The following is a 27894-nucleotide window of genomic DNA, read 5'->3' on the forward strand; positions in this document are numbered from 1 at the left end:
ACCACTCCATTTCTCAAGGGTTTCAATTTAGCTTTAGTTAAATTGTATTATTTAGAGCAGTTTCCTGAATGTCTGATATGAAGGTGATGGGAAAGGTCAGACGTATTTGAAATTTTAGTGGTTCTTGACACCACAATGTCTGAGAAGTTCTGTTTTATTGGCATTGTAGTAATTTGCTGTGTTTAAAATATATTTTGACACAATACAGCTTTTTTAACAACTTTATACATTACAGTTCTTAACTACTTCAATAGTTTTGGTTTCAAAGGTCTCTCAGGAAGAGTTATTGTCAGAACTGGTTCTTGACTAATTTAGTCATCACCCTTGAAAAATGCCAAACTCGTGACCAAAAGAAACCTGACTATTAGCGGATATCAACTGATGGTGAGGTTCCTTTCGAATGTAGCTGTGAAAAAAACTTTCTCCCAAAAACTGGGTTTTGACAGACGACCAAGATGGATTCTTTAGCCCTCTGTCAAAACTCAGCTTCACCTCTGTCTGAGTCTTATTCTTTATCCTGTCTCCTATGAAGGGAGAGAAGGGGACTCTCCAATCTCCATCTGTGTTATGTGATAAATATTGACAGCACTATTTGCAGGATAGAATTTGCTAGTGAAGGGTAGCATATGTTTTGCCCAGCTAGTCTCCTGCTGGCTCTGAAGCTGGTGGAGGGTTCTATAACTTAATCAGCAGCTTCCCATGCCCAAATATTTTCCATTAATTCATCCAAAATCATGTTTCTAGTTTAGCTGAGTTTCTCTGTCTTGCAAAGAGGGCATAATATCTCAACCCATAGGTCTGTCAGAAGGATGAATGAAAGGTCACTGATATGCAGAACTAAACCTTTAAAATCAAAACCAGTTCCAGTTTAGGCTCAGCTTTTTATACCCAAGGGAGAGTCTGTGTGGGACTCTGAAACTCAACTTGAGTGTGAGGTGAGTTGTTTTTTTTACCCATTCAGGCCTTTTCCTACCTGTTTCTTCACCCACTTTCCCATCACCTCTCTGGCTTAGACGCCCCAGCATTTTCCACGCTTGCTTTGTTGCTGGAAACTCCGCAGTTTATGCGCCCAGGCGTCCCTCCAGGGCAGAGCAAGGCTGTTTTTGTCAAGGATTAGCCGGGCAGGGTCAGGCGACTCATCGTCATTGCCGATGATAAGGTAAGATTTGCCCACTTGGAGGTGGAGGCACCGGCAGGCTAAATCTTGTTCCGGTACCCAGAGGGGCTGCTCTCCCCGACGAATAGGCACGTGACGCTGGCGGTAGACAGTCAGGATTGAGGCTGTAAATTGCCACCATGTTCCAGACTTCTGTATGGCTAAAAGCTGGGCCTGGAGAACTGCCATCAGGATTGTGAAGGTCACCAAAAGAGAGAGAGAGAGAGAGAGAGAAAACCTATCAGGAAATGAACTGTTACGTGATCCTGCCCTATTTCTGGAGTTATGACATCACTCTTTTCACAAGTTCTCTTTTCTTTCCCCCCCCTGCCTTCCCCACCCCACCAGTACCATCTAAGACTCCAATTTGCAACCCCATGGTGTCATCACTAGACGCATCATCTCTGGGAAGAACGATCTTTCCCAGAAAATGGGTGCTTTAACAGAGGACGTATCAGAGGGCCACAGCATCACCTTCTTCACTAAGATGATCAATGTCATATATTTCCTTTTTCTAGCTATATTTCCCGGATTGATTTTGTGGGAGGGGTATGTTATACAGGAAATCCTTGACTTACAACAGTTCATGTAGTGACAGTTCAAAATTACAACGGCACTGGAAAAAAGTGAATTATGACCGTTTTTCACACTTACGACCATTGCAGCATTGTCACGTGATCGAAATTCAGATGCTTGGCAACGGACTCATATTTAAGACAGTTGAAAGGTCCCAGGATCACGTGATCCTATTTTGTAACCTTCTCACAGGCAGAATCAATGGGGAAACCATATTCGCTTTACAACCTTTGGACTTGGCAAGTCAAAAATTCAGAAAATGCTTAACTTGATTCTGCTGGCGTGTTAGCTCCAAACAAGAGAAACAATTCTTTACAAATTCATGTATAATTCAATATACTTCTTGTTCACACAAATGCAAATGCTGATTTCATACGATTGCTGATAGTGCAATTTAACAAATGCAGTGATTCGCTCAAATGATGTGGTGAGAAGGGTTGTGAAATGGGGCAAAACCCCTTTGACAAATGTCTCACTTAGCAACAGAAATATTGGGCTCAATTGTGCTCATAAGTCAAGGACTACCTGTAAAGCATTACCACTTCCTGGCTGACCGTTCCAATTGCTTTTTTGATCACAGTTTTGCAAGCAGTGAAATAATGGGCAGGGAAATGAGATATGGTGCATCAGTTTGGTGTACAGGTAGTCCTCGCTTAATGTCCACCATTGGGACCCCGGGACAGTGCAACTGTCAGTGGCCAGTTGCCACTACCCAAATTTTGATCACCTGACCATAGGGATGCTACAACGGTTGTAAGTGTAAAAACTGGTCATAAGTCACCTTTTCCCGTGCCATTGTAACTTCAAATGGCCACTAAATGAATGGTTGCAAGTCGAGGACTACCCGTACCTGTCTTGAGTTCCTGCAAGAAAAGGTGGAATCTCAAATAAATGACAAACGTTACCGTAATCCTTCTTGCAATAGTTCTTCAAGTTCATGTGGACACTTTGTTTTTGTGGTGGTGTGCAATGGCTTTGACATTCAGTACCTGGTGAACAAATAACAAACAAACACATGGGAGGGATAAATCATTCTTTTGGGCAATATCTGACCACAGTTAAGACCTATTATTTGTCTCACATATTATTTTCATTAGAGCAAGATTAGGCAACCTGTTGGTCTCCTGGTATCTCAGATGCTATCTGGGGCTTATGGGAGTTGTCCAAAAAATGTTGAAAGCACTGGTCTACCTGATTTAGCTGCCAACTGGATTATCTTAGAGCAAGACACCATTTCCCTTGTACAATTCCTCCTATGAATTCTCAAGCTGACTGTCAGCCTCACTAGGTAGACCAGAGCTGGAAAGCAATTTTAATGGATGGCTAAAATAGAATGGACTATAAAGCAGGGGGCCCCAAACCCCTGGCCACAGCCCACTACTAGGCTGGGCCTGTTCAAAACCAGGCTGTGGAAGCGGTGGGTGAGTGTGTGCATGCAGCTCCATTTGTGTGAGCAGTGGGCACAAAGTTGGAAAATTTAGAAACCGCTGCTATAAGAAACTTCCAAGTTTGTGCTGTACCTCTTCCCTCTTCCTATACTCCTGTGAATTAGGGAGGTGTTTGTCTGGGCTGCTTCCAAATGTTATATGGACATTCTGGACTTAAAGAATGCTTTAGCCCAGTGGTTCTCAACCTGTAGTCTGCAGACCCCTGGAGGGCCGTGATGTCATCACAGGGGGTCTGCAAAAGCTTGAAGTTATGATTTAAATCTTGAGTTAAGTCTTGGATGTCCATGGCAGTGGTGGGTTTCAAATATTTTTACTATCGGTTCTGTGGGTGTGGCTTGGTGGGCATGACATGGCTTGATGGGCGTGGCAGGGGAAGGTTACTGCAAAATCCCCATTTCCTCTCAATCAGCTGGAACTTGGGAGGCAGAGAATAGATGAGGGCAGGGCCAGTCAGAATTTTTACTACCGGTTTTCCGAACTACTCAAAATTTCTGCTACCAGTTCTTCAGAACTGGTCAGAACCTGCTGAAACCCATCTCTGGTCCATGACCACAAAAGGTATTTAAAGGGGTTCCATGGTAAAGAAAACGTTGAAAACCTCTGCTTTAGATTGTTTTGTTTGCCAACAAAACCTTGCCAACATAGCTCTGTGAACATCTTCTTCAGTAGTAGGTTTCACTTACCTTCGCTACTGGTTCGGAACTGGGAGTCCGCATGTGCGCTCGCTTTGCTCATGCATGGTGCTTCTGTGCATGTGCAGAATCTTCTGCGCATGCGCAAAGCGTCCATGATGACATCCGGGTGGGTGGGCGGAGCCTCCTGCCACCACCCTACCAGTTCGCCTGAACTGGGGCGAACCAGCAAAAACCCACCACTGATCATCTTCCTTATTCTTTGCATTTAGTATGATTTTCATTTTTAGAGATGGAAAGGGCTCTTATGGGGATGTGGTTTTCCAATCCCTCTTAAAGGAAATTTTTAACCGATTTCCTTAGAAAAAAATAAAATAATATATACACCCTCTCTTCTCACCTGCTTTCCATTCCTGGGGTGGGATAACTGTAGTTGTCACCTCCTCCTGGATTCCTAGGGAAAGTAAGATGTACAATAATAGATTTGGTGTGATATCGCCAGAAGCTCAGCGCTGGGCTGCCTGACTGCCTCATTTAGCATGCCTTGTTAGAAAGACCAAGGCTCTACTGGAAAACATGAACTCATTTCCTGATTTAGAAATCGGTAAACACTATTTTATTCTATGGAAGGATATGCTGGAAGGAGGAGTGGTAAGAACTTGCTGTTAATCATGATTGTATGCTACATGGAAAAAAATTAAGAGATTTTATGGGTTTTATGCATGTGCATGTGGAGCAAAATTTATTTATTTATTTACAAACCACCTTTGTTATTGTTAATAAATAATTCAAATTAGTGAACATATCCAACCTTCCTCCTCCTATTTTCCCTACAATAACAACCCTGTGAGGTTGTGCTGTGAGAGAGTGATTGGCTCAAAGTCACCCAAAAGGCTTCCATGGTTAAGGCAAGACTTGAACTCAAGGTCTCTCACTTTCTCATTTGTGCCTTAACCACTAGATCAAACAGTATATATGTATATATATATATATATATATATATATATATATATATATATATATATATATATATATATATATATATATATATATATATATATATATATATATATATATATATATATATATATATATATGTCTTTGGTTGTTGGGTTTTCTCCGTGTAAAATTGGAAGTGTCTTGGCGGCGTTTGACGAAGCGTCAGATATGTAATAGTCAGATATGTAGCGACACCTTCATAATCTGGCCACGGAAAGAAAAACTTGACAACTTCCTCACACACCTGAATAGCCTACACCCCAAAATACAGTTCACCATGGAAACAGAAGTTAATAACCAACTTCCTTCCTGGATGTCTTAGTCTACAGAAACCCAATGGCTCCCTAGGACACACCATCTACCAGAAGAAAACACACACAAACCGCTATCTGCACGCACTCTCACACCACCACCCAGCACAGATCAACTCCCTAGCCAAGACACTCATCTCCAGAACAAAAAGCTTAGCTGATGAACAACACCTAAAACCGAACTAGACACTCTCACTAACGTACTAACATCCAATGGATTCAAACAAATAAGATTACCAAGCTAATCCAAAAGAACCCCCACCAAAATCCAAGACAGAGAACAAGAAAAGCGGCACAGCCCTCCTCCCATATATAAAAGGGACCACAGACAGAACCAGCAAGACCCTCCACAAACACAACATCAAGACAGCATTCTGCACAAACAGAAAAATATCCACCATCCTAAGAAACCCCAAAGACAAAATTGAGTTAGAAAATCAAGGAGTATATGAAATCCCATGCACCGCCTGCCCCACCACATACATTGGACAAACCAACAGAAGAATAAGTGCGCATTGAAGAACACAAGAACTCATTCAAAAGAGGAACCAACTTCTTCCCTGGTCCAACACTTTAAAGTCACAGGACACGATATTGACTTTAAAAGACCAGAACTATCGCCAAAACTGAACACTTTAACAACAGAATAATCAGAGAAGCCATTGAGATAGAAAACGCCACACAGCATGAACAAACGAGATGACACCTCCGCCTACCAGCCATTTGAAACCCGCCCTTATTGACAAACGAGTCCCTAACACGAGGAATGACACCAGACCCACACTCACGAGGTCCACAGGATGTCACCACCGCATCCACCCAGAAAGCAGACCCAAACCCACACTGATCATGAAGCACGACCAAAGACCAGAAGCCAGACCGCAGCTGCAACATTAGCCATTTCAAACCCTCCAATCCATACATGCAGCAGACTGACACCACTATGAAGATGTAGCACGACCACAAAGCCAAACAACAGCTATGCAGCTCACCAGCTCAAATCCCCTGCAACACAGACTAAACTGAGCACAAACAAGCCCCACCAACACAGGACACACCCCAGCCAATCAGGCACAAACCCCCATCCAATCAGAGCACAGCCAAGCTCCCACCCAATCAGTTCAAATCCCACTAGCAGTTAAAGGAAGAAACAGCTGCGATCACACATTGCTCCCAGAAGCCTGAAGCTGAAGCCTGAAGATGACGAATGAGACTTATCGAAGCGTCGCCAAGACACTTCCAATTTTACAGGAGAAAACCCGAACAACCAAAGACCTATATACAAACACCGTGAAAACCTCAGAAAACAAATATATATATATATATATATAGGTCTTTGGTTGTTGGGTTTTCTCCGTAAGATTGGAAGTGTCTTCTAAGTCAAGTCGATCGTCATCTTCAGGCTTCAGCTGTGCTTCTGGGAGCAATGTGTGATCGCAGCTATTTCTTCCTTTTAACTATATAAACACCGTGAAAACCTCAGAAAACATATATATATATATATATATATATATATATATTTGTTTTCTGAGGTTTTGAGTATGTTATATTCTTTAGTTATGGATTTTCTCGCGTAAATTGGAAGTGTCTTGGCGACGTTTCGACGAAGTCTCATTCGTCATCTTCAGGCTTCAGCTTCGTGCTTCTGGGAGCAAAGTATGATCGCAGCTGTTTCTTCTTTTTTTTTTTCCTTTTTTTTTCCCTCCTTTTTTTTCTCCTAGAAACACGAAGCTGTAAACACCTAGCCTGATGATGACGAATAGGATTTCATTGAAATGTTGCCAAGACACTTCTAATTTTACACGGGAGAAAACCCGAACAACCAAAGACCTACACATATATATATGTGTGTGTGTGTGTGTGTGTGTGTGTGTGTGTGTGTGTGTGTGTGTGTGTGTACTCCTTGACTTACAACCACATTTGGGATGAGAATTTCTGTGGCTAAGCAAGGTGATTGTTAAATGTCATGCCTGACTTTACAACTTATTTTTTGCCATAGTTGTTAAGTGAATCATGTGGTCATTAAGTGAGTCCAGCTTCCTCCATCAACTTTGCATGTTGGAAGCCAGCTGGGGAGGTTGCACATGACTCTTGAACACTGCAATCGTCATAAATACATGCCGGTTGCCACGCGGCTAAATTCTGATCACACGGTTATGGGAATGATGTGACAATTTTAAGAGGGAAGACCTGTTGTAAGTCACTTTTTTTGGCACTATTGTAACTTTGAATGGTCGCTAAACGAATGGTAGTTAAGTCAAGGACTACCTGTATGGGTATTACTTTGTTGAAGTGAATAGAATTGAAATAATGGAAGCTCCTCTACTGAATTTTTTTCTTAAGAAAATTGTAATTTTGCACTGAAGACCAAATATATATACAAGGACAGCATGAGATAAAGTGAAGACATATGGCATGATGAATGGTTATTATCTACCATCCAACCTCTATCTTCAGAGACGGCCTATGTTTGATTTGCAGCTTTCTAATTTTATATTTTAAATATATATATAACTCTCTGCCATTCCTCCCAGACCCTTAGTGTTTGTATAGATATTATTTTCCCCATATTTGATCCTGGCAACAACCCTGAGGTTTTAAGATGGTTAGTAGCCCAGTCAGATTTTATGCTAGAGAGAAGTTCCCAATGATGTTTCTTTCCAGACTGGTAGTCTAACCACCAGGGGCCTCCATGGGAATTGGGGTTTTTGCTGTATGATTGGGATTCTAGTTCTTTTTTATGTGTGCTGCATGGCCCTGCTAACCACTCTGAAATGCCAAACAATGATTTTATGGCATTACCTGAAGACTCTGGGTAGCAAATTTAAGAAATGGGAAACTAGAATCTGTAGATCCTGGCCTCTTGCTTCTTCTTCCCTATTGCCCCAAGGGACAGAGGAGAGTTTCCCCAACTTGGTGCCAGGGGTGGGATTCTACCGGTGTGGACCGGTTCGGGTGAACCAGTAGCTCCGATGATAAGCTGGGAGCGAACTGGTTAGCTCTGACGATCAGCTGGGCAGTGGTAGGATTCAAATAATTTAACAACCGGTTCTCTGCCTTAATTTCTTCCAACAACCAGTTCACCAAACTGCTCAGAAAGTTAACAATTGGTTCTCCCGAAGTGGTGCAAACTGGCTGAATCCCACTACTGAGCTGGGCCCTCCCACCTGCCCCTGTCCTTTATTTACCTTCATCTTCGCAGCTGATTAGCATAGCAGAGCGGATTTTATTTATTTATTTATTTATTTATTTATTTATTTATTTATTTATTTATTTATTTATTGTTTTGATTTATATACCGCCCTTCTCCCGAAGGATTGCTGCGCCTCAGCAATTTTAATTCCCTAGCACTAATGCGGAAGATGATTTTTCACTGAACTGTGTACGCGCACACAGTGTGGGCATGTGCAATCACCAAACTGGTTGTTAAACCGGAAGGATCCCACCACTCCTTTTGGTGCCCTATAGATGTTTTGGGACTGCTAATCCTATGCTTACCCAGGTATAGGGGTGTGTCATTAGGAAGGTGCCAGGTTGGGGGAGGCTGCACCAAGATGTCCCATTCTCAAATGGCCCCCAAGAAATGAATTGCTGTCCGGAAGCAGACTGGGCTGCCCCACAAGGCTGACATGGAAGGAGGTTTAAGGAAGAACTTCTTACAACTTCTTCACTGCAAAAACATATGGACTACAAATCTTGATCAAGGCAAAGCAATAGATGCAATTTACATAGACTTCTGTAAAGCTTTTGACTCAGTGGTACATGATAAATTTTTCCTAAAACTAAAATCCTACGGCATCTCAGGTCCCCTCCACAATTGAATAACAGCTTTCCTGTCAAACAGACAGCAAGTGGTCAAAATTGGCAGTGCTCTATCAAATTCTGTTCCTGTCAAAAGTGGCGTTTCTCAAGGCAGCGTTCTTGAACCAACGCTCTTCATACTATACATTAATGATCTCTGTGACCATATTATAAGTAATTGTGTTCTCTTTGCTGATGATGTCAAACTATTTAACACCACCAACAATACAGCTACCCTTCAAAAAGACCTTGACTTTGTGTCAGAATGGTCTAAAACTTGGCAACTCCAAATCTCAACCAGCAAATGCTCAGTCTTACACATTGGAAAAAGGAATCTAAACACTAAGTACAAGCTTGATGGACATTACCTTACAGATGACCCCCCACCCTGTTAAAGACCTTGGAGTTTTCATATCAAATGATCTAAATGCCGAGGCTCCAGTGACGTCACCCTCCTGCTGGGTGCTCTAACAGAGCACTCCATGTTAGAAGATTGTAAAAGTCAGTGAAACAGAAAATAAATCACTGTTCACTGAGCTTAGCATAATCTCTGGGTGAAAGAGGTTATCAGAATTGTGGAAGAGTGGCAGGTCTGACAGGGGGTTTGCTCTCAAGAGCAAATTTTCCTGGATTTATGACCCCACCGAATTCCACTCCTTCCAACTTCAGCACGCTCCTGTTTTTATCAGGGAAAAGGAGAGGAATGTCGCTTCTGCTCTAGAGGACTTATTAAATTGATTGATATTCCAAGCAGACGGGAATTTCACAAGCGTTCGATCTTTGATGCAGAATCAGCACGGCAAGTACCGACTCCCTTTTTGAAACTTGAAACCTTTCTTTGTCTTTGATTAATTGACTTTTAAAATGGCGTCTAAAAGTGAAAGTAAAAATTTTTTAGTACGATGAAGCAGCGTTACTTGTGGATTGTTACAAACGGAGTTTTTATACTGAAAGGAGGAAGGAGAGTTATTAAGTTTGAATTCCTGATTCTTTTGAAGACAGAATGGCAGCTAAACCTTTAAAGCCTTCTGGAAGAAGGGATCTGAACCAAGTCTTGAGGAAATATTGAAAGAACAATTAAAACTTTCTGAAGATAGGCAAAAGAGATGATGGAGAATTTTAATGCAAAAATAAGAAGATATTCTTATGGCAGTTCAAGGACTGAGTAAAAAATTGAAGGATTGGAAGTGGAAATGCAACAGATCTCTCAGTCAAATAAGCATTTAGAAGACAAAATGAAAGGTGTTCAGAAAAAGTGGATCAAAATGAAGATCAGGTTGTGATATTACAATATAAACTTATGGAAGGAGCTCTTAGAATTCGTGGTATGCAGAAGAGCGTGGAGAAGACTTAAGAAAAATTATATCAGAAGCATTGGCTGAATTTATTGAAGCGGACCCCAAGAGGTAGCTTACCAAATTGATAAAATATATAGAGTTAATTCTTGGATTGCAAGACAGAGAAAGCTTCCTCGGGACATTGTGGTTTATTTTGTGAAAAGGACTATGAGAAATCAAATTCTGCAAGTTTCATATCAGACAACTTTAAAATTGGAGAACAGGAGTTGAAGGTGTTGAAAGAGATTCCTTCAAAGATGTTAAGAGACAGGAAGGAATTTGCTTTTTACACAAGAACTTAAAAACATCAGATTCAATTCAGATGGGAGGTGCCAGTTGGACTGACACTATTCTATCAAGGAAGGAGATATAGAATTGACACTGTTTTAAAGGCAAAGTTTTCTTTCTACAGTTTTGAAAGTCGAAATAGAAGTGATAGAAAAACTTCAAGAGACTCAAGAAGGCGTGGTGACCCAAGAGCCTTATTGCTGCCAGTATTAGAGGAACCACAAGAGCAAAGGGTGACAAGAGGGCCCTTAAGCGTAAGAAGAGCAACAGTCTCAAAGTAAAGTCAGGATCCCATTATGGAAGCTGTGGGAGGAGCTAGACGGAAGATACGGAGGAGGAGCTTCGTTGTCTGCTTCAAAGCTTCAGGAGGCCAGTAATGGCAAATAGAATCTTGTCATGGAATGTTAATGGCTTGAATTCAGCTCAGAAAAGAAGGAAAATATTTCACTACTTGAAACAATTTAAAAATGATGTGATTTGTTTGCAAGAGACACATATAAAATTATCAGACCAAAAATATTTAATTAATTCAAAATTGGGTAACCATTTTGTTGCATCAACTTTGGAAAAGAAGCATGGAATTGTTGTATATATCAGGAAGGATATACCAGCTAAGCTAATTGAGGCAGATATTCAAGGAAGATTTATTGCTATTGAACTGGTGATAGATGCAAAAGACTTTGTTGATAGGTATTTATGCACCTAATCAGCAACAAGAAAAGTTTTACAAAATGTTACATGAGAGGTTGACCCTCTGGGATTATAGTTCGTTTATTTTATTAGGAGACTGGAATGGAGTAATTGATACAAGAAGGGATAAGAGAACCTCCTCCAAGAAGATACCTATACATGCAAAATTACCAAAATCCTTTTTTGAAATGATGGAAGACTTTGAGTTTAGAGATATATGGAGGTTACGGAATCCAGATGAGAGAGATTTTACTTTTTTTTCTGATAGGCATCAATCTTTTCACGCATTGATTTTATTTTAATTTCTAATGACTTGCTTTCTAGGGTGAAGAAAGCGAAGATATTTCCGAGGTGTTTAACTGACCATAGCCCAGTATGGATGGAATTATTACAAGGGAAAAAAGGTGGTAGAACATGGAGGTTGAATGAAAATCTGTTTAGATATGAGGATAATGTAACTTATTGTAAGAAACAGTTAAAAGAATTTTTTGATTTTAATATATACAAAGGGACACCTATAGGAACTGTGTGGGAGGCGAGCAAAGCGTTTATTAGAGGATATTGATTTTATTTGGACAACAGGCAAAGGAATAATAAACAAAGGCAGCGTAGATATTTGGAAGAAGAAATTCAAGGAAGCAACAGTTATTAATTCAAAACCCACAAGATCATAATCTTAAAGAGGCTATAAAAATATTACAGAGTCAATTTAATATGTTAATGGCAGACCAGGTGGCAACGAATATACAATATGCTAAACATAATACCTTTTGTAATGCAAATAAACCTGGGAGATGGTTGGCATATAATTTAAGGAAGAAACAGAAAGCACGTGTCATACAAAAATAGAATATAAAGGTAAGAGATATACCAACAGGATAAAATTAAAAGGCATTCTCAGAATTTTATACTGCACTATATGCAAAAGACAAAATATTGAATAGGGACATTTATGATTATTTGAAAGATTATAAGGTGAATATTCTAACATTAGAACAGAGGAGGAGCTGAACCGGCCGATAGCTACTGGAGAAATAGTGGAGCAATTAAACAATTAAAAATGGGAAAACCCTGGTACAGATGGTCTTACAGCAACTTATTATAAAAACACAGGATGAAATATTAGGCCCACTTAAAGAATTATTTAATCAGATACAATTAGGGTGGGAATACCCCGTCATGGAAAACATCTTTTATTTCACTGATACCAAAGAGGAGCAAGACTGCTCTAAACCTGGTAACTATAGGCCGATTTCACTTTTAAATAATGATTATAAGATTTTGTAAAATAATAGCAAATAGATTAATGTTAGTTTTACAACAAAGAATTCATACTGATCAATCTGGTTTTATAAAAGGGAGGCAGATGAGGAATAATGTTAGACAGATTATTAATATATTGGAATATTTGGAAAGAAGAATACTTCAGCGGCACTTATTTTTTGGATGCAGAAAGCCTTTGATCGATTGCATTGGGATTTTTATTTAAATTAATAGAGAAAATGCAATTTGGAGACTGTTTTATTAGAATAATTAAAGCGATTTATGGAGAGCAAACAGCACAGATTATAGTAAATGGTAGTTTGACAGAAGTTACTAAGATTGCGAAAGGAACAAGACAGGGATGTCCCTTATCACCATTATTGTTTGTTTTGCCTCTGGAACCATTATTAGATAAAATACGAAATTAATGAAAATAGAGGAATTAAGATTAGACAATATGAGTACAAAGTTAGAGCTTTTGCAGATGATGTAGTGGTTACGTTAACAAATCCTATAAATTCAAGTAGATTTTGTTGGAAGTAATTGATAGATATGGAGAGGTATCAGGATTTAAAATAAATCAGAATAAAACAAAAGTGATAATTAAAAATATGTCTATACAACAGAAACAAAAACTAGAGGAAATGACAGGATTTGAGGTAGTAAAAAAGGTTAAATATTTAGGGGTCTATATTAGCTCATCGAACAAGAAACTTTATAAGAATAATTATGACTTGCTATGGCAAAAAGTTCAGAATGATATGAGTGGCTGGAAGAAATTGCAGTTATCCCTATTGGGAAGGATTGCGGCTATTAAAATGAATGTGTTACCTAGATTTTGTTTCTGTTCCAGATGATACCTATAATTAAAAGGATAAAAATTTGGAAGATTGGCAGATTGGGATTAATAAATTTATATGGCAGGGTAAAAGGCGAGGTTAAAATGAAAATAATACAGGACCCACGGGAAAGAGGTGGTTTAAGAATGCCTAACTTTAAACTATATTATGAAGCAGTAACCCTTTCAGTAATAAGTGACTGGTTTAACTTAACAGAGGAAAGAATTTTGAATATAGAAGGTTATGACTTGTTATATGGATGGCATGCGTACTTATTTTATGGAAAAAAGTGGATAGGGCTTTTAAGAATCATGTGTTGAGAAGTGCTCTTTATGGTCTGGAATAAATATTCCTATAAATTAGATTACAAGATTCCTATATGGGCGAGCCCTAGACATGCAATAGAGAATATAAATATAGAACAGAAACAGGAAATGATTACATATAAAGAACTTTTGTATGCTGAAGGAGGTAGATTGCAATTAAAATCATTACAGGTATTAAATGAAGAAGGAGGAATTATACTTGGTTTCAATATGGGCAAATAAGTGCTAGATGGAAAGAAGATCAAAAATTGGTATAATGCAAAGGAGGAAAATTTAATAAAGCAAATTAGAAATCAGACCCAGGAGCATATAAAGAGATTGTATAATGTGTTGCTTGAAATAGATTCGGAAAAGGATTTGGTAAAGGATTGTATGATAAAATGGGCACAGAATATTCAGGAACCAATAATGTTGGAAACATGGGAGAAAATCTGGGTTAGAAATGTTAAGTTTACACAAGCACAGAATTTAAGGAAAATTTTTATAAGATGTTTTATAGATGGCATTTAGATCCCAAAAAATTATCATGTATGTATCCTAATATCCAAGCGAAATGTTGGAGGTGTGATTGTGATGATGCTACATATTTTCATATTTGGTGGACTTGCAAGAAAATTAAGGTCTTTTGGATAAGAATTTGGTGGATTATTCAAAATGTACTGAAGAAGAAGATAAAGTTCCTGCCACAATTTTTCCTTTTGGGAATTATAATGGATTGTACAGGGATTGAGACTAAATTGATTTTGAACTTAATAACAGCAGCAAGACTGTTGATTGGACAATACTGGAAGAAGAAGAGATACCTACAATAGAAGAATGGATATTGAAAGTTATTAATTTGGCTGAGATGGCTAAAATCTCAGCGTTTTAAAGACAATACGCAGGAAAGATATTTAATTGAATGGAAAAATGGATTGATTATCTACAAAATAGATATGAGATTAAGAAATATCAGATTGCCTTTGAATAATTAGAAAGTTATTTTATGTAATGGGGAGGGGGTTGGGAGACGAAAAGCTTTGGATGTGGTTGTTTGGATTGGAAGGGAAAATTTTATTCTATGTTTGGTTTATGTATAACTTTACCTTGTGATTGACCCGGGAAGCCGGGGGGTGGGGGAGGGAGGGGGGTGTTTTGTTTTTTTTTGGGAGGGAGGGGGAAAAAAGGGGGAAAAATGTTTTTGTTTTTTTAAACTCTTTCAATTAAAAAAAATAAAAAATGATCTAAATGCCAAAGCCTACTGCAACTACATCGCAAAAAAGGCTTTAACAGTTATAAACCTAATCTTACATAGCTTCTTCTCCAGAAACAGTACACTACTAACCAGAGCATATAAAACATTTGCTAGACCAATTCTTGAATACAGCTCGCCTGTCTGGAACCCATACCACATTTCAGACATCAATACAACTGAATGTGTCCAGAAATTTTACAAGAAGAGTTCTCCACTCCTCTGAATACAATAAAATACCTTATGCCATCAGACTTGAAATCCTGGGTTAAAAAATTTAGAACTCCGCCGCCTTTGACATGACCTGAGTTTAACTCATAGAATCATCTATTGCAATGTCCTTCATGTTGAAGACTACTTCAGCTTCAATTGCAACAATACACGAGCACACAATAGATTTAAGCTTAATGTTAACCGCTCCAATCTTGATTGTAGGAAATATGACTTCAGTAACAGAGTTGTTAATACTTGGAATACACTCCCTGACTCTGTGGTCTCTTCCCAAAATCCCCAAAGCTTTAACCAAAAACTGTCTACTATTGACCTCACCCCATTCCTAAGAGGTCTGTAAGGGGCGTGCATAAGAACACAAGCGTGCCTACCGTTCCTGTCCTATTGTTTCCTTTCATTATATCCAATTAATATAGATATTAATATGTTTAATATTAATATTAATATTAATATTAATATTAATATATATGTAATAATATTACATGTTTATGCATATATATATATATGTCTTTGGTTGTTCGGGTTTTCTCCCGTGTAAAATTGGAAGTGTCTTGGCGACGTTTCGACGAAGTCTCATTCGTCATCTTCAGGCTTCAGCTTCGTGCTTCTGGGAGCAATGTGTGATCGCAGCTGTTTCTTCCTTTTAACTGCTAGTGGGGGTTTGAACTGATTGGGTGGGAGCTTGGCTGTGCTCTGATTGGATGGGGTTTTCTGTGCTCTGATTGGCTGGGGTGTGTCCTGTGTTGGTGGGGGCTTGGTTGTGCTCAGTCTAGTCTGTGCTGCAGGGGATTTGAGCTGGTGAGCTGCATAGCTGTTGTTTGGCTTTGTGGTCGTGCTACATCTTCATAGTGGGTGTCAGTCTGCTGCATGTATGGATTGGAGGGTTTGAAATGGCTAATGTTGCAGCTGCGGTCTGGCTTCTGGTCCTTGGTTGTGCTTCCTGATCAGTGTGGGTTTGGGTCTGCTTTCTGGGTGGATGTGCGGTGGTGACATCCAGTGTGGACCTCGTGAGTGTGGGTCTGGTGTCATTCCTCGTGTTAGGGACTCGTTTGTCAATAAGGCGGGTTTCAAATGGCTGGTAGGCGGGAGGTGTCATCTCGTTTGTTCATGCTGTGTGGGCGTTTTCTCTCTCAATGGCTTCTCTGATTATTCTGTTGTTAAAGTGTTCAGTTTTGGCGATAGTTCTGGTCTTTTTAAAGTCAATATCATGTCCTGTGACTTTAAAGTGTTGGACCAGGGAAGAAGTTGGTTCCTCTTTTTTGAATGAGTTCTTGTGTTCTTCAATGCGTGCACTTATTCTTCTGTTGGTTTGTCCAATGTATGTGGTGGGGCAGGCGGTGCATGGGATTTCATATACTCCTTGATTTTCTAACTCAATTTTGTCTTTGGGGTTTCTTAGGATGGTGGATATTTTTCTGTTTGTGCAGAATGCTGTCTTGATGTTGTGTTTGTGCACAAACAGAAAAATATCCACCATCCTAAGATCCTGAAGATGACGAATGAGACTTCGTCGAAACGTCGCCAAGACACTTCCAATTTTACGCGGGAAAAAACCCGAATAACCAAAGACCTACATACAAACACCCGCGAAAACCTCAGAAAACAAATATATATATATATATATATATATATATATATATATATATATATATATAAAATAGTTATTTCATGCTTATAGTTATATATACTGTGTGACAAAATAAATAAATAAATAAATAAATAAATAAAATAAAATAAAATAAAATAAAATAAAAAATAAAAAGAAGAAAGCTTACGAATGCAGGGTATGTGAGGGCTGCGGCTTTGCTGGAAACCCTGGGCACATCGATTACAGGTCAGGCCTGTGACTCCGTTCTTGCACTGGCATTGCCCGGTGGTCTGGTTGCAAATGGCTCCAGTAGCCCCAATAGGATGACATTGGCATGCTGGAAAGAAAAAAGGGGAGGAGTTATGAAAGTGTTGGAGGAAATATCCTTCTAGGTTTTTTTTTATTATTTCTTTTTGTCACAACAGTATACACAAACATTGTCATAAATAAAACAACATATCTTGAAGAATATATATATATATATATATACAAGTAAAAAAATATGCATCAACTATATTAATTTGATATAATGAAGGGAACAATAGGACAGGAACGGTAGGCACTTTTGTGCTCTTATGCATATATATATATATGTCTTTGGTTGTTCGGGTTTTCTCCGTGTAAAATTGGAAGTGTCTTGGCGGCGTTTGTGAAGTCTCATTCGTCATCTTCAGGCTTCAACCGTGCTTCTGGGAGCAATGTGTGATCGCAGCTGTTTCTTCCTTTTAACTGCTAGTGGGGTTTGAACTGATTGGGTGGGAGCTTGGCTGTGCTCTGATTGGATGGGGTTTTCTGTGCTCTGATTGGCTGGGGTGTGTCCTGTGTTGGTGGGGGCTTGGTTGTGCTCAGTCTAGTCTGTGCTGCAGGGGATTTGAGCTGGTGAGCTGCATAGCTGTTGTTTGGCTTTGTGGTCGTGCTACATCTTCATAGTGGGTGTCAGTCTGCTGCATGAATGGATTGGAGGGTTTGAAATGGCTAATGTTGCAGCTGCGGTCTGGCTTCTGGTCCTTGGTGGTGCTTCATGATCAGTGTGGGTTTGGGTCTGCTTTCTGGGTGGATGTGCGGTGGTGACATCCTGTGCGGACCTTGTGAGTGTGGGTCTGGTGTCATTCCTCGTGTTAGGGACTCGTTTGTCAATAAGGCGGGTTTCAAATGGCTGGTAGGCGGAGGTGTCATCTCGTTTGTTCATGCTGTGTGGCGTTTTCTATCTCAATGGCTTCTCTGATTATTCTGTTGTTAAAGTGTTCAGTTTTGGCGATAGTTCTGGTCTTTTAAAGTCAATATCATGTCCTGTGACTTTAAAGTGTTGGACCAGGAAGAAGTTGGAATGAGTTCTTGTGTTCTTCAATCGTGCACTTATTCTTCTGTTGGTTTGTCCAATGTATGTGGTGGGGCAGGCGGTGCATGGGTTTCATATACTCCTTGATTTTCTAACTCAATTTTGTCTTTGGGGTTTCTTAGGATGGTGGATATTTTTCTGTTTGTGCAGAATGCTGTCTTGATGTTGTGTTTGTGCACAAACAGAAAAATATCCACCATCCTAAGATCCTGAAGATGACGTATGAGACTTCGTCGAAACGTCGCCAAGACACTTCCAATTTTACGGGAGAAAACCCGAATAACCAAGACCTACATACAAACACCAAAAACCTCAGAAAACAAATATATATATATATATATATATATATATATATATATATATATATATAAAATAGTTATTTCATGCTTATAGTTATATATACTGTGTGACAAAATAAATAAATAAATAAATAAATAAATAAAATAAAATAAAATAAAATAAAATAAAAAATAAAAAGAAGAAAGCTTACGAATGCAGGGTATGTGAGGGCTGCGGCTTTGCTGGAAACCCTGGGCACATCGATTACAGGTCAGGCCTGTGACTCCGTTCTTGCACTGGCATTGCCCGGTGGTCTGGTTGCAAATGGCTCCAGTAGCCCCAATAGGATGACATTGGCATGCTGGAAAGAAAAAAGGGGAGGAGTTATGAAAGTGTTGGAGGAAATATCCTTCTAGGTTTTTTTTTTATTATTTCTTTTTGTCACACAGTATACACAAACATTGTCATAAATAAAACAACATATCTTGAAGAATATATATATATATATATATATACAAGTAAAAAAATATGCATCAACTATATTAATTTGATATAATGAAGGGAACAATAGGACAGGAACGGTAGGCACTTTTGTGCTCTTATGCACGCCCCTTAAGGTTCAGTTCCAAGTGGGGAAAAAGACACTGGATTCGTGGAAGTTGCTTGGAAAGGTTTATTGATGAACAGGATCACATGACTTGGAGAGATTGGGTGAAAAAAGGAAAGAGATGCTGAGAATCCCTGGGTTTTATACCCTCTCTGGCTTTGAACTTCCTGGGGCACCTGACCACCAAGCCACGCTCACCAATTAAGCCACACCCACAAAACCGGTAGGGAAAATTTTTAGATTTCAATGCTGACCAGAAGCCTCAGAAAACAGTACCAAAAGACTCAAGCCAGTTCTTCCTCCTTTAAGAAAAAGGAGAAGCACCAGCTGAAAGGAAAACTCAGAGAAGCCCTGCTAACAGAGCTGACAACTGAAACACTTAAGAAGAGCTATTAAGATAAGGGGAATCAGGATAAAAATAAACTCTCCAAAGAAAGCAGGAACTCCCTTTTTCTGGCCCCTGAAAGGATTAACTCCAAGGACAGGAAAAACAAAAGACCTGGGACCAAGATTAACCCAGGAAAACAAAACCCAGGGCAATCAGAAACACATCAAAACCCATCAAGCTGCATTAGCTTCAAAAGGGAATTAAGCATAAAAATCTCAGATTCCCACTTCCAAGCTGCTTGCAAACCAGGAATCATGGAGCTGTGTCACTTTTTGCTTCTTGCCTTCCGGCATTAAAAGAATTCCACTTTCTGGCAGCTGACTTCTGCATTCATTTCTTCTCAGCATCTGTGGTATGTCCCAGCTGGGAAATAGCCAGGGAAATTTCTTCTAACAGACCATATCCTAACTTTTTTACTCAAGGGAATCCAAAAAGGAACTACCATGAAAATTCTCATCTTCCTCACCCCACTACATTTCCCAGGGTTCATAGTGAAGGAAGTCCTGATCATTACATTGGCCTTAAAGGCAAATTTCAAGGCAAGGGAATAAGCTTAAAGTATTTAGAAGGCAACTCAGCCAGCAGGCCTTGATAGAAAATGTGAATTTTATACAGGGTGGGGTGTTTTTGTTTTCTGCATTGTAATCATTGCAAGCCTTATTAAAATGATTTTGATTCTCTGTATACATTCCGGGGTTTGTGTGTCTAAAAAGTTACAATGGTGGCCATAATCATGTGATCTAAGCCCCACCCCATTTTAAAAGGTGTCATTATTCTGCAAAAAATGATGAGGCCTTGAGACTGTTTTTGGACCCGCTTCTTCTAGTGAGAATTTCAGGGAGTCTTAAAAACTTCCTTATTGAGTGGTCAAGTATCCCAGATTTCACAACCCAGAGAGGATAACAGGAGGCTGATTCATCCATTTTTGGTTTTTGCAATGGTGCCCCTCTTTTTTCCAGGATTATGCACTGAACCCTATTTCTTAAGCATGTTGGAGACAAAAAACTCCATTTTGTAAACAATTAGGGAATCAGTTTGTTCTAGTGATTCAGGCATCAGGCTAGAAACAAGGAGACAGTGAGTTTTAGTTCTATTTTAGGCAGATGGTGAGTTCTAATCCCATTTTAGGCATGAAAGCCAGCTGGATGACTTAATAACAACAACAACAACAACAACCACAGAGTTGGAAGGGACCTTGGAGGCCTTCTAGTCCAACCCCCTGCCCAGGCAGGAAACCCTACACCATCTCAGACAGATGGTTATCCAACATTTTCTTAAAAAATTTCCAGTGTTGGGGCATTTACAACTTCTGGAGGCAAGTTTTTCCACTCATTGATTGTTCTGACTATCAGGAAATTTCTCCTTAGTTCTAAGCTGCTTCATTCTGTAGGAATTTAGCACCACCACCCCCTCCTAGAAGAATGAAATATTTTAGAAAATATTTAAAAAGGCTCAGAAAAAGCATAAAACCAGGGAGCACACAGGATCTCAGCCCTTTTCTGTTCAGGATCTCAAACCATGTGATCCTGACCACCATTAAACCATCTTTCCAAGCAGTCTCCATGTTTCCAGTGTCTTTGTCCCCACTTGGAACTGAACCCGGATGGATATTCCTTCCAACAATTCTTTAATCAGTTTCCACCCACTGCTTTTTGTTCTACTCTCAGGTGCTTTGGAGAATAGTTTGACTTCTTCTTCTTTGTGGCAACCCCTGAGATATTGGAACACTGCTATCATGTCTCCCCTAGTCCTTCTTTTTATTAAACTAGACATACCCAGTTCCTGCAACCGTTCTTCATATGTTTTAGCCTCCAGGCCCCTAATCATCTTTGTTGCTCTTCTCTGCGCTCAATCTAGAGTCTCAACATCTTTTTTACATTGTGGCGACCAAAACTGAATGCAGTATTCCAAGTGTGCCTTAGCAAGGCATTATAGAGTGGTATTAACACTTCACGTGATCTTGATTCTATCCCTCTGTTTATGCAGCCCAGAACTGTGTTGGCTTTTTTGGCAGCTGCTGCACACTGCTAGCTCATATCTAAATGGTTGTCCGCTAGGACTCCAAGATCCCTCTCACAGTTACTACTATTGAGCAAGGTACCACATATATGGTACCTGTGCATTTTTTTTTTGCCTAAATGTAGAACCTTACTTTTTTCACTATTGAATTTCATTTTGTTAGATAGCGCCCAATGTTCGAGTCTGTCAAGATCCTTCTGGATCTTGAGCCTATCTTCTGGAATGCTGGCTATTCCTGCCAGCTTGGTGTCATCTGCAAATTTGATGAGTTCCCCATCTATCCCCTCGTCCAAGTCATTGATGAAGATGTTGAAGAGTATTGGGCCTAAAACAGAGCCTTGGGGTACTCCACTGCATACTTCCCTCCATGTGGATATCGTTCCATTGAGGACTACACATTGAGTGCGGTTGGTCAGCCAGTTATGAATCCATCTGGTGGTGGTGCTGTCTAATCCACATTTTTCCACTTTATCTAGTATGGTCTACTTTATCAAATGCTTTACTGAAGTCCAAGTAAATTATATTGACAACATTCCTTTAGTCCAGCATTGGTGAATCTTCTGCGTTCTTGCATGCCGCCCGTGTGCCAAAAGTGGCATGCAAAACCGTCCCATCGCATTCCTGTGGTCAAACGTGCGCCAGCCAGCTGCCTGCTGGCAACCCTGGAAGTGCGGTGATCCATCGCGAATGCATGATGGTGAATCTCAAGAACGCATGCCACCTCACACATGCACAGTCCGCCGGCACCGCACATGCACAATGGGCAGCTGACTGGCACGCATTTAACCACAGGAACGCAATGAGGAGCCGGTGAGGGCGCGCATTTGTCTCAGGACGGTTTTGCGTGCTGCTTCCGGCACTGTGCCATAGGTTTGCCAACGCTGCTCTAGTCCACTAATTTTGTCACTTTGTCAAAGAATGCATTAAGATTAACCTGGCATGATCAGTTTTTGACAAACCCATGTTGGCTTTTGTTTATTACTTTGTTTGCTTCTAGGTGTTTGGTGATTCATTGCTTGATTATCTTTTCCAGAATCTTCCCTGGTATTGAGGTCAGGCTGATAGGTCTGTAGTTTCCTGGATCTGTTTCCCCCCCCACCTTTTTTGAAGATGGGAACTACATCAGCTCTTTTCCAGTCCTCCGGCAGTTCCCCTGTGCTCCAGGATCTTTGGACCAGTCACTTTCTCTCAGCTGAACCCACCTCACAGGACTGTTGCTCTGAGGGAGATGGGTGTAGGAAATGACCAGGTTGAGCCCAAAGGAGGGGTCAAGTGTGTCATCAGTCTTGAGTCCCTTGGCACCCACAAGAGATCTGAAGTCCAGCCCACCTTGAATTCCATTGACTCTTATCTGCCATCTATTTGCTTTGCTTTGACCATTAGTAGTTCAGATTCTTGTAGAGAGCATCTTTGTAATAAACTTTTATATTCATTTGAACCGCCTGGACTTCCTGAGCTTGACAACGGGCAGTTAAGAAATACGAAATACAAACAAAGAAATAAAATAGGAGGAGGAAAGAATTTTAGATATGTTCTCCGCCTTCAGCTAATTATAAAGTAATAAAGGTAGGATTAAAAAAAAACCTTGCTTATTGATAAAAGAACTGAAATGTCTTGAATGATAAAGGTGCATTTGCAGGATAGGGTCAAAAAAGCCAAGATGACAGTGGTAACCGTGTGATTGAAGCTCTGCTCCTTTTTATAGGTGACGCCTATTCCTTGGACATAAAAATGGAGCAGGCTTCAATCAGATAGGCAAAGCCACCATCTTGAAGTTTTTGTGGCCCCTTCTGGCAAGGATGGTCTGGGTTACAGGACCTGACCCACCTTTGCAGGCTCTGTGGCTGGTGATGGGATGGCTGAAGTCACGCTTAAAGCCTGGTGAGCAATACTGGCAGTGGCGCCCGGCCGTGTGATGGCGACAGTTCAAGCAGATTCCCCCGCTCCGGCGCCCTGAAAGTTCGAAAAGCTCCATGCTAAAGCGGCAGCGTTTGGAATGGCGGTGGCAGTTGCAGGCTGAGGAAACAGGAAGCGGGTTCATCAGTTCAGGCAGCTTCCTCCAACCATGCCCAAAACCTCTTTCTACCCCCACCTCTATGTCTAGTATGCCCAGCCCTGCAAGCCCTCCCCCACACAAGAGGGGATCCAGAGGGATGAACTGGGTCAAGAAATCCAGATGCTGGCTGCAACAGGGTGATCAAACCCCAGTTCTTATTTTACATGCATTGTGCAGCTACATAGGTTAACCTCACCCTACCCCAACCTTTGTGACCTTCTAAAAACCCCTTATAATGTGTTTTTTTCCCAGAGATCCCCTGGGAAGAAAAATAACATATGCTGATGGCTGATTGTAACTCTCTCACGATCTCATTTTTATTCATGTTTAATGAATGCAATTGTTTTAAGCGATCTGTAAAACAGGTAGTCCTTGTCTTATAACCATTCGCTTAGTTGGCTATTTGAAGTTACAGTGACACTGAAAAAAAGTGATTTATGATGATGATCCCTGCACCTGCAACTGTCACAGCATTCCACCAGTCATGTGATCAAAATTCATGCATTTGGCAAACAGCATAAATTTACAACAGTTGCAGCATCCTAGAGTCACCTGATGACTACATGCAACCTTCCCAAAGGCAAAATCAATGGGAGAAGCTGAATCAACCACATGATTACAGTGATTAGCTTAATAGCGGTGGCAAAAAAGTTTGTAAAACTGAGCCTGACTCAATTAACAACCACCTTGCTTAGCAACAAAAATTCTGGCCCCAATTGTGGTTGTAGGTCAAGGACTACTTGTATTGGCGACATGGGGAGCAAGCAAACTTAATAAATACATAATACATACATGCGTTAGATGAGTTGCTATATAAATTTAATAAATACCCTGTTTCCCCCAAAATAAGACATCCCCTGATAATAAGCCCAATCGGGCTTTTGAGCACATGGCAATAAGGCCAAGCACTTATTTCAGGGTTCAAAAAAAATAAAAGACAGGGTCTTATTTTCAGGGAAACACGGTATATAAAGAATAAAGAAATAAATAAGGCTGAGGTTTGATCCTATCATAGCCACCCTCTGGCCTTTTTAAAAAACTTTTTCCTGTGAACAACCCTCTAGTGTTAGGAATTTTTGTCCCCACAAAAAAAACAACCAAATGCTTTAAATGATTAGCAGTTCACTGCTTGTGAGTACCAAGAATTCCTTGGTGCCCTTAGGAGGCATCAAGGGAATCCTCAAATAAATTGAAAGGTGGATTATAACCTTCCATGTCACAAGATTTCAGTGTTTTCACATGAGATCTTATCTTCATCCAAATACAGATGATAGGTTGTATGAGGTTTTGGTGAAATTGCTGACCTCATGAAATTTTGGACTTTAAAAAAAATAAATAAATGGAGAGAGTCCAGCAATGATTCTAAAAATGCCAGAAAAGATTGCTGATTGGGGGTCTAGAAAAAGATGTGTTAAGATTTTAGATGAGGGCCAAATTGTCATACAGTTTTGGTAGAACTGCAGTTCAGTTTGGCCATTCTCCTTTTTTCCAAGGATCTCTTAAAAAGCAGAGAATTCATGAGTTGTTGGAAATTCTATAAAAAAAAAACACCTATTTTGGGGGAACTGAAAAGATGGCTGGCCCCTATCCTAAACAAACCAACAGCAGGGAGAATGGGATTTTTTTTTCTGAATAAGGTTTTGAAAGGTGCCCATGGCAAAATCTTTCCAGGCTGGGAAGGACTACGTGCGAATGGGACTTTATTTCTGCAGAATTCCAAAGAACGGATCCCAGCTCTGTAACACACAAAGTCCTCGGCCCCGGGGGCTCCGTCTCCCCCACAGTCTCACCCACACATTCATGAGCATCTTTGGGGGTTGCCCGTTGCCAGGGCCTATCCCAGTAGAAAGTTTTGCAGGTGTCACATTCAGGGCCAGCTGTGTGGTGCCGACAATCACACTGGGGTACCCCTCCATCTTTCCCAGCTGTGCACCGTGAGGCATGTCCATTGCATTTACATCTGCCTCCAACCTGCAGCTCAGCTACTCCATAGGAAGCCTCCTTCCTGCGCATCCCTAAAATCCGGGCTGAGTGCATGCGGTCAAAGGACATGCGGAGGTCAGTAGCAGTCACCCAGTCTTGGAGGATGGGACTGTACTCGAACCTCTGGGCCGAAGGGCGGCCTGCAAGAGGCATGAAGGCCACCAGCCCTCCTGTGAGGGGCTTCAGTGCTGTTTGGGCCTCGATACAAACTGCTTCATGCTCCATGCTTTTCACAATGGTGGTGGTTGGTGGCAGATGGTAACGCCGCCAGCAGCGGCTGGAAAAGAACTGAAAAGGCATCCAACTGCGTCCATAGTCCATGGACTTGTAAATGGCCAAAGATTCTGGTCGTGGGGAGCAGAATCGCAGAGCCACGTAAAGGATTTCCATTCGCCGGCCCAAAGCCAAAGTAAGCGTGGCATTGGCTGTTGGCTGAGACCACCAACATGTTGTATCCCCGTCACTGTCTGTGAGACGCTGTGACCGGTGGGCATGTTCTTGACAACCTTGGCAGAATTTGGAAGCTGGGTTGGTTGAATCGCGAAAGGCGCAGAATCGCCCAGGAGGACCGTTGCACGTACTGGAGGCTTCCACCAGACGGCCCGATGCCAGTTCTGACAGCTCAGGCAGGCAGAATTGTGGGCGCTGGTTGGCATTGTAGCAAGGATCATGAGGGTCGGGAGTTTGGCCCAGAAGGAATGGAAGGAAAACTGCAACACCCCATGGGAAGTGAAGCATCTCTGGGGAAAGGCGTCAGGAGTCAACAGTTCATCACCTGGAAGATGAGAAGGTAATAGCTGATATGAAAAAAAGAGAGTGATGGACAAAAGATTCTGTTTTTCCCTGCCCCTTCTTCCCATCTTCTACCTATTATTTCCAAAAATAATAGAGGGAGAGAGGGAGAATGAGAGAATGAGTGTGAGAGAGAGAGGGAGAGAGAGAATGAGAGAGGGAGAGAGAAGGAGAAAGAGCAAGTGGGTGAGAGAAAAAGGAGGGAGGGAGAGAGAGAGAAGCAAACTAAAAGCTCATATGATAAAGCTATGGGACTATGATACTGAAGATGTTTGATGATAGTCAAGCCATACAAATATGAGGCTTCAGAGGAGTTCAGCTGCCATAATCCCCAGCCAACATGACATTCATCTCTCATCTCTAACATTTAAAGCATTCTGTGATGGTCACTACTAGTATGGAGATCAATGCACATGGTTTTCTCACCTCGAAAGTTGTTAAAGCACCTGTTTTGGGCTCTCTGATCATTTGTACCACACTAATTCACACACATGGATGGCTCCCCTGATCCTCCTGTCTCTGATCTCAACAACTTTCTCTAATATAGAACCCAAGCCCAAGAGCCAAGCAGACAAGGATGTAATGAGCACGAGAAAATAGCTTTAAACTTTTCTTTTCACAGTTGAGGCACGGATGGGAATTGGCACAACACAAGGGCTTGGAGGGTGAATGGAGCGGAGGAGTCAGGAGAGACCACTGAAAGGGGATAAACAGGGATAAGTTGTTTTTTGTTTTGCATATGTTGGAAAGGATGCTTTAACCAATCTAGCAGAAATAATACATGAAGCGGAACTTTGGATTAAGGAGTAACCATTGGCGAATTATGCTAAATTCAAATACTGAATTTTGCCTACATTCCAGCATGCTGGAGGGTTGAGTAAACATGTTGGTTTCTCGAAGAGATCACAACCACTGCAATTCTGGACCAAAAACCTGAGAGAGTGAGAGATTTAGAGGAACAGAATCTCTTGTCAATTGAGCATTCCTTGGTCTCAAGAGAGATAAATTCACAGCAATGCCCAAGTTTGGGAAGATGTGTCCTTCAAAGGAGAAAAGTCATGGATTCTACATGTCTTCTTACCTAATAGTGCAGCTTCTATGTTCTGGCTGTGTTCACATGCAACATCCTTTGCTTAATTGTGGTTAAATAAACCACAATTGACAGGTCAAAGCAATACCTTAAGCCAAAGTTAGGGGAAAAAAATCCAACATTATGCATTCAAAACCCAAAAGCAGTGCTTGCAAAACTCGTTAGATCTACAGTTGCCCTAACAAAGTGTAGTGCAAACAGTACCATATCAAAAATAGATACAATTTATCTTGCTTAAATAAAAATAGCTGCTTTTATGGGATTTGTTTTGTTACTACCAGGCAGTCCTCGACTTATGACCACAATTGGGGTGGTTGTTAAGTGAGTCACACATGATAGTATGACCTTTTTTTGACATGGCTGTTAAGGGAATCACCACACTTGTTAAGTGAATAACACAGCCATTAAGCAAATGTAATTTCCCACATTGACTTTGCTTGTCAGAAGCCAGCTGGGAAAGTCACAAATGATGATCATATAACTATTTGCTGCAACAGAAATGCTGGTTGCCAAGCATCCAAATTTTGATCTTGTGACTGTGGGATAATTGAAAGTGCCAGGACTGGTTGTAAAATACTATTTTCAGTGCCATTGTAACTTTGAACAGTCACTAAATCAATAGTTG

The 27894-nt window shown here is 40.7% G+C and overlaps 1 protein-coding gene across 1 annotated transcript; it reads right to left on the reverse strand.

Annotated features, from left to right (window-relative positions):
* NTN5 (netrin 5) lies at window positions 1-27064 on the reverse strand. The gene is made up of 8 exons (XM_058182582.1): window positions 27034-27064; window positions 25195-26097; window positions 23176-23364; window positions 18546-18695; window positions 4213-4266; window positions 2789-2797; window positions 2638-2721; window positions 1-1338 (listed from the first exon to the last, which is right to left on the reverse strand). Exons 1-8 carry the CDS (start codon window positions 27062-27064, stop codon window positions 1010-1012), a joined length of 1749 nt encoding a protein of 582 aa, XP_058038565.1. The 3' UTR covers window positions 1-1009.
* Between the last annotated feature and the right edge of the window lie 830 nt (window positions 27065-27894).

This window comes from Ahaetulla prasina, chromosome 4 (assembly GCF_028640845.1).
Source record: "Ahaetulla prasina isolate Xishuangbanna chromosome 4, ASM2864084v1, whole genome shotgun sequence".
Taxonomy (NCBI): Eukaryota; Metazoa; Chordata; class Lepidosauria; order Squamata; family Colubridae; genus Ahaetulla; species Ahaetulla prasina.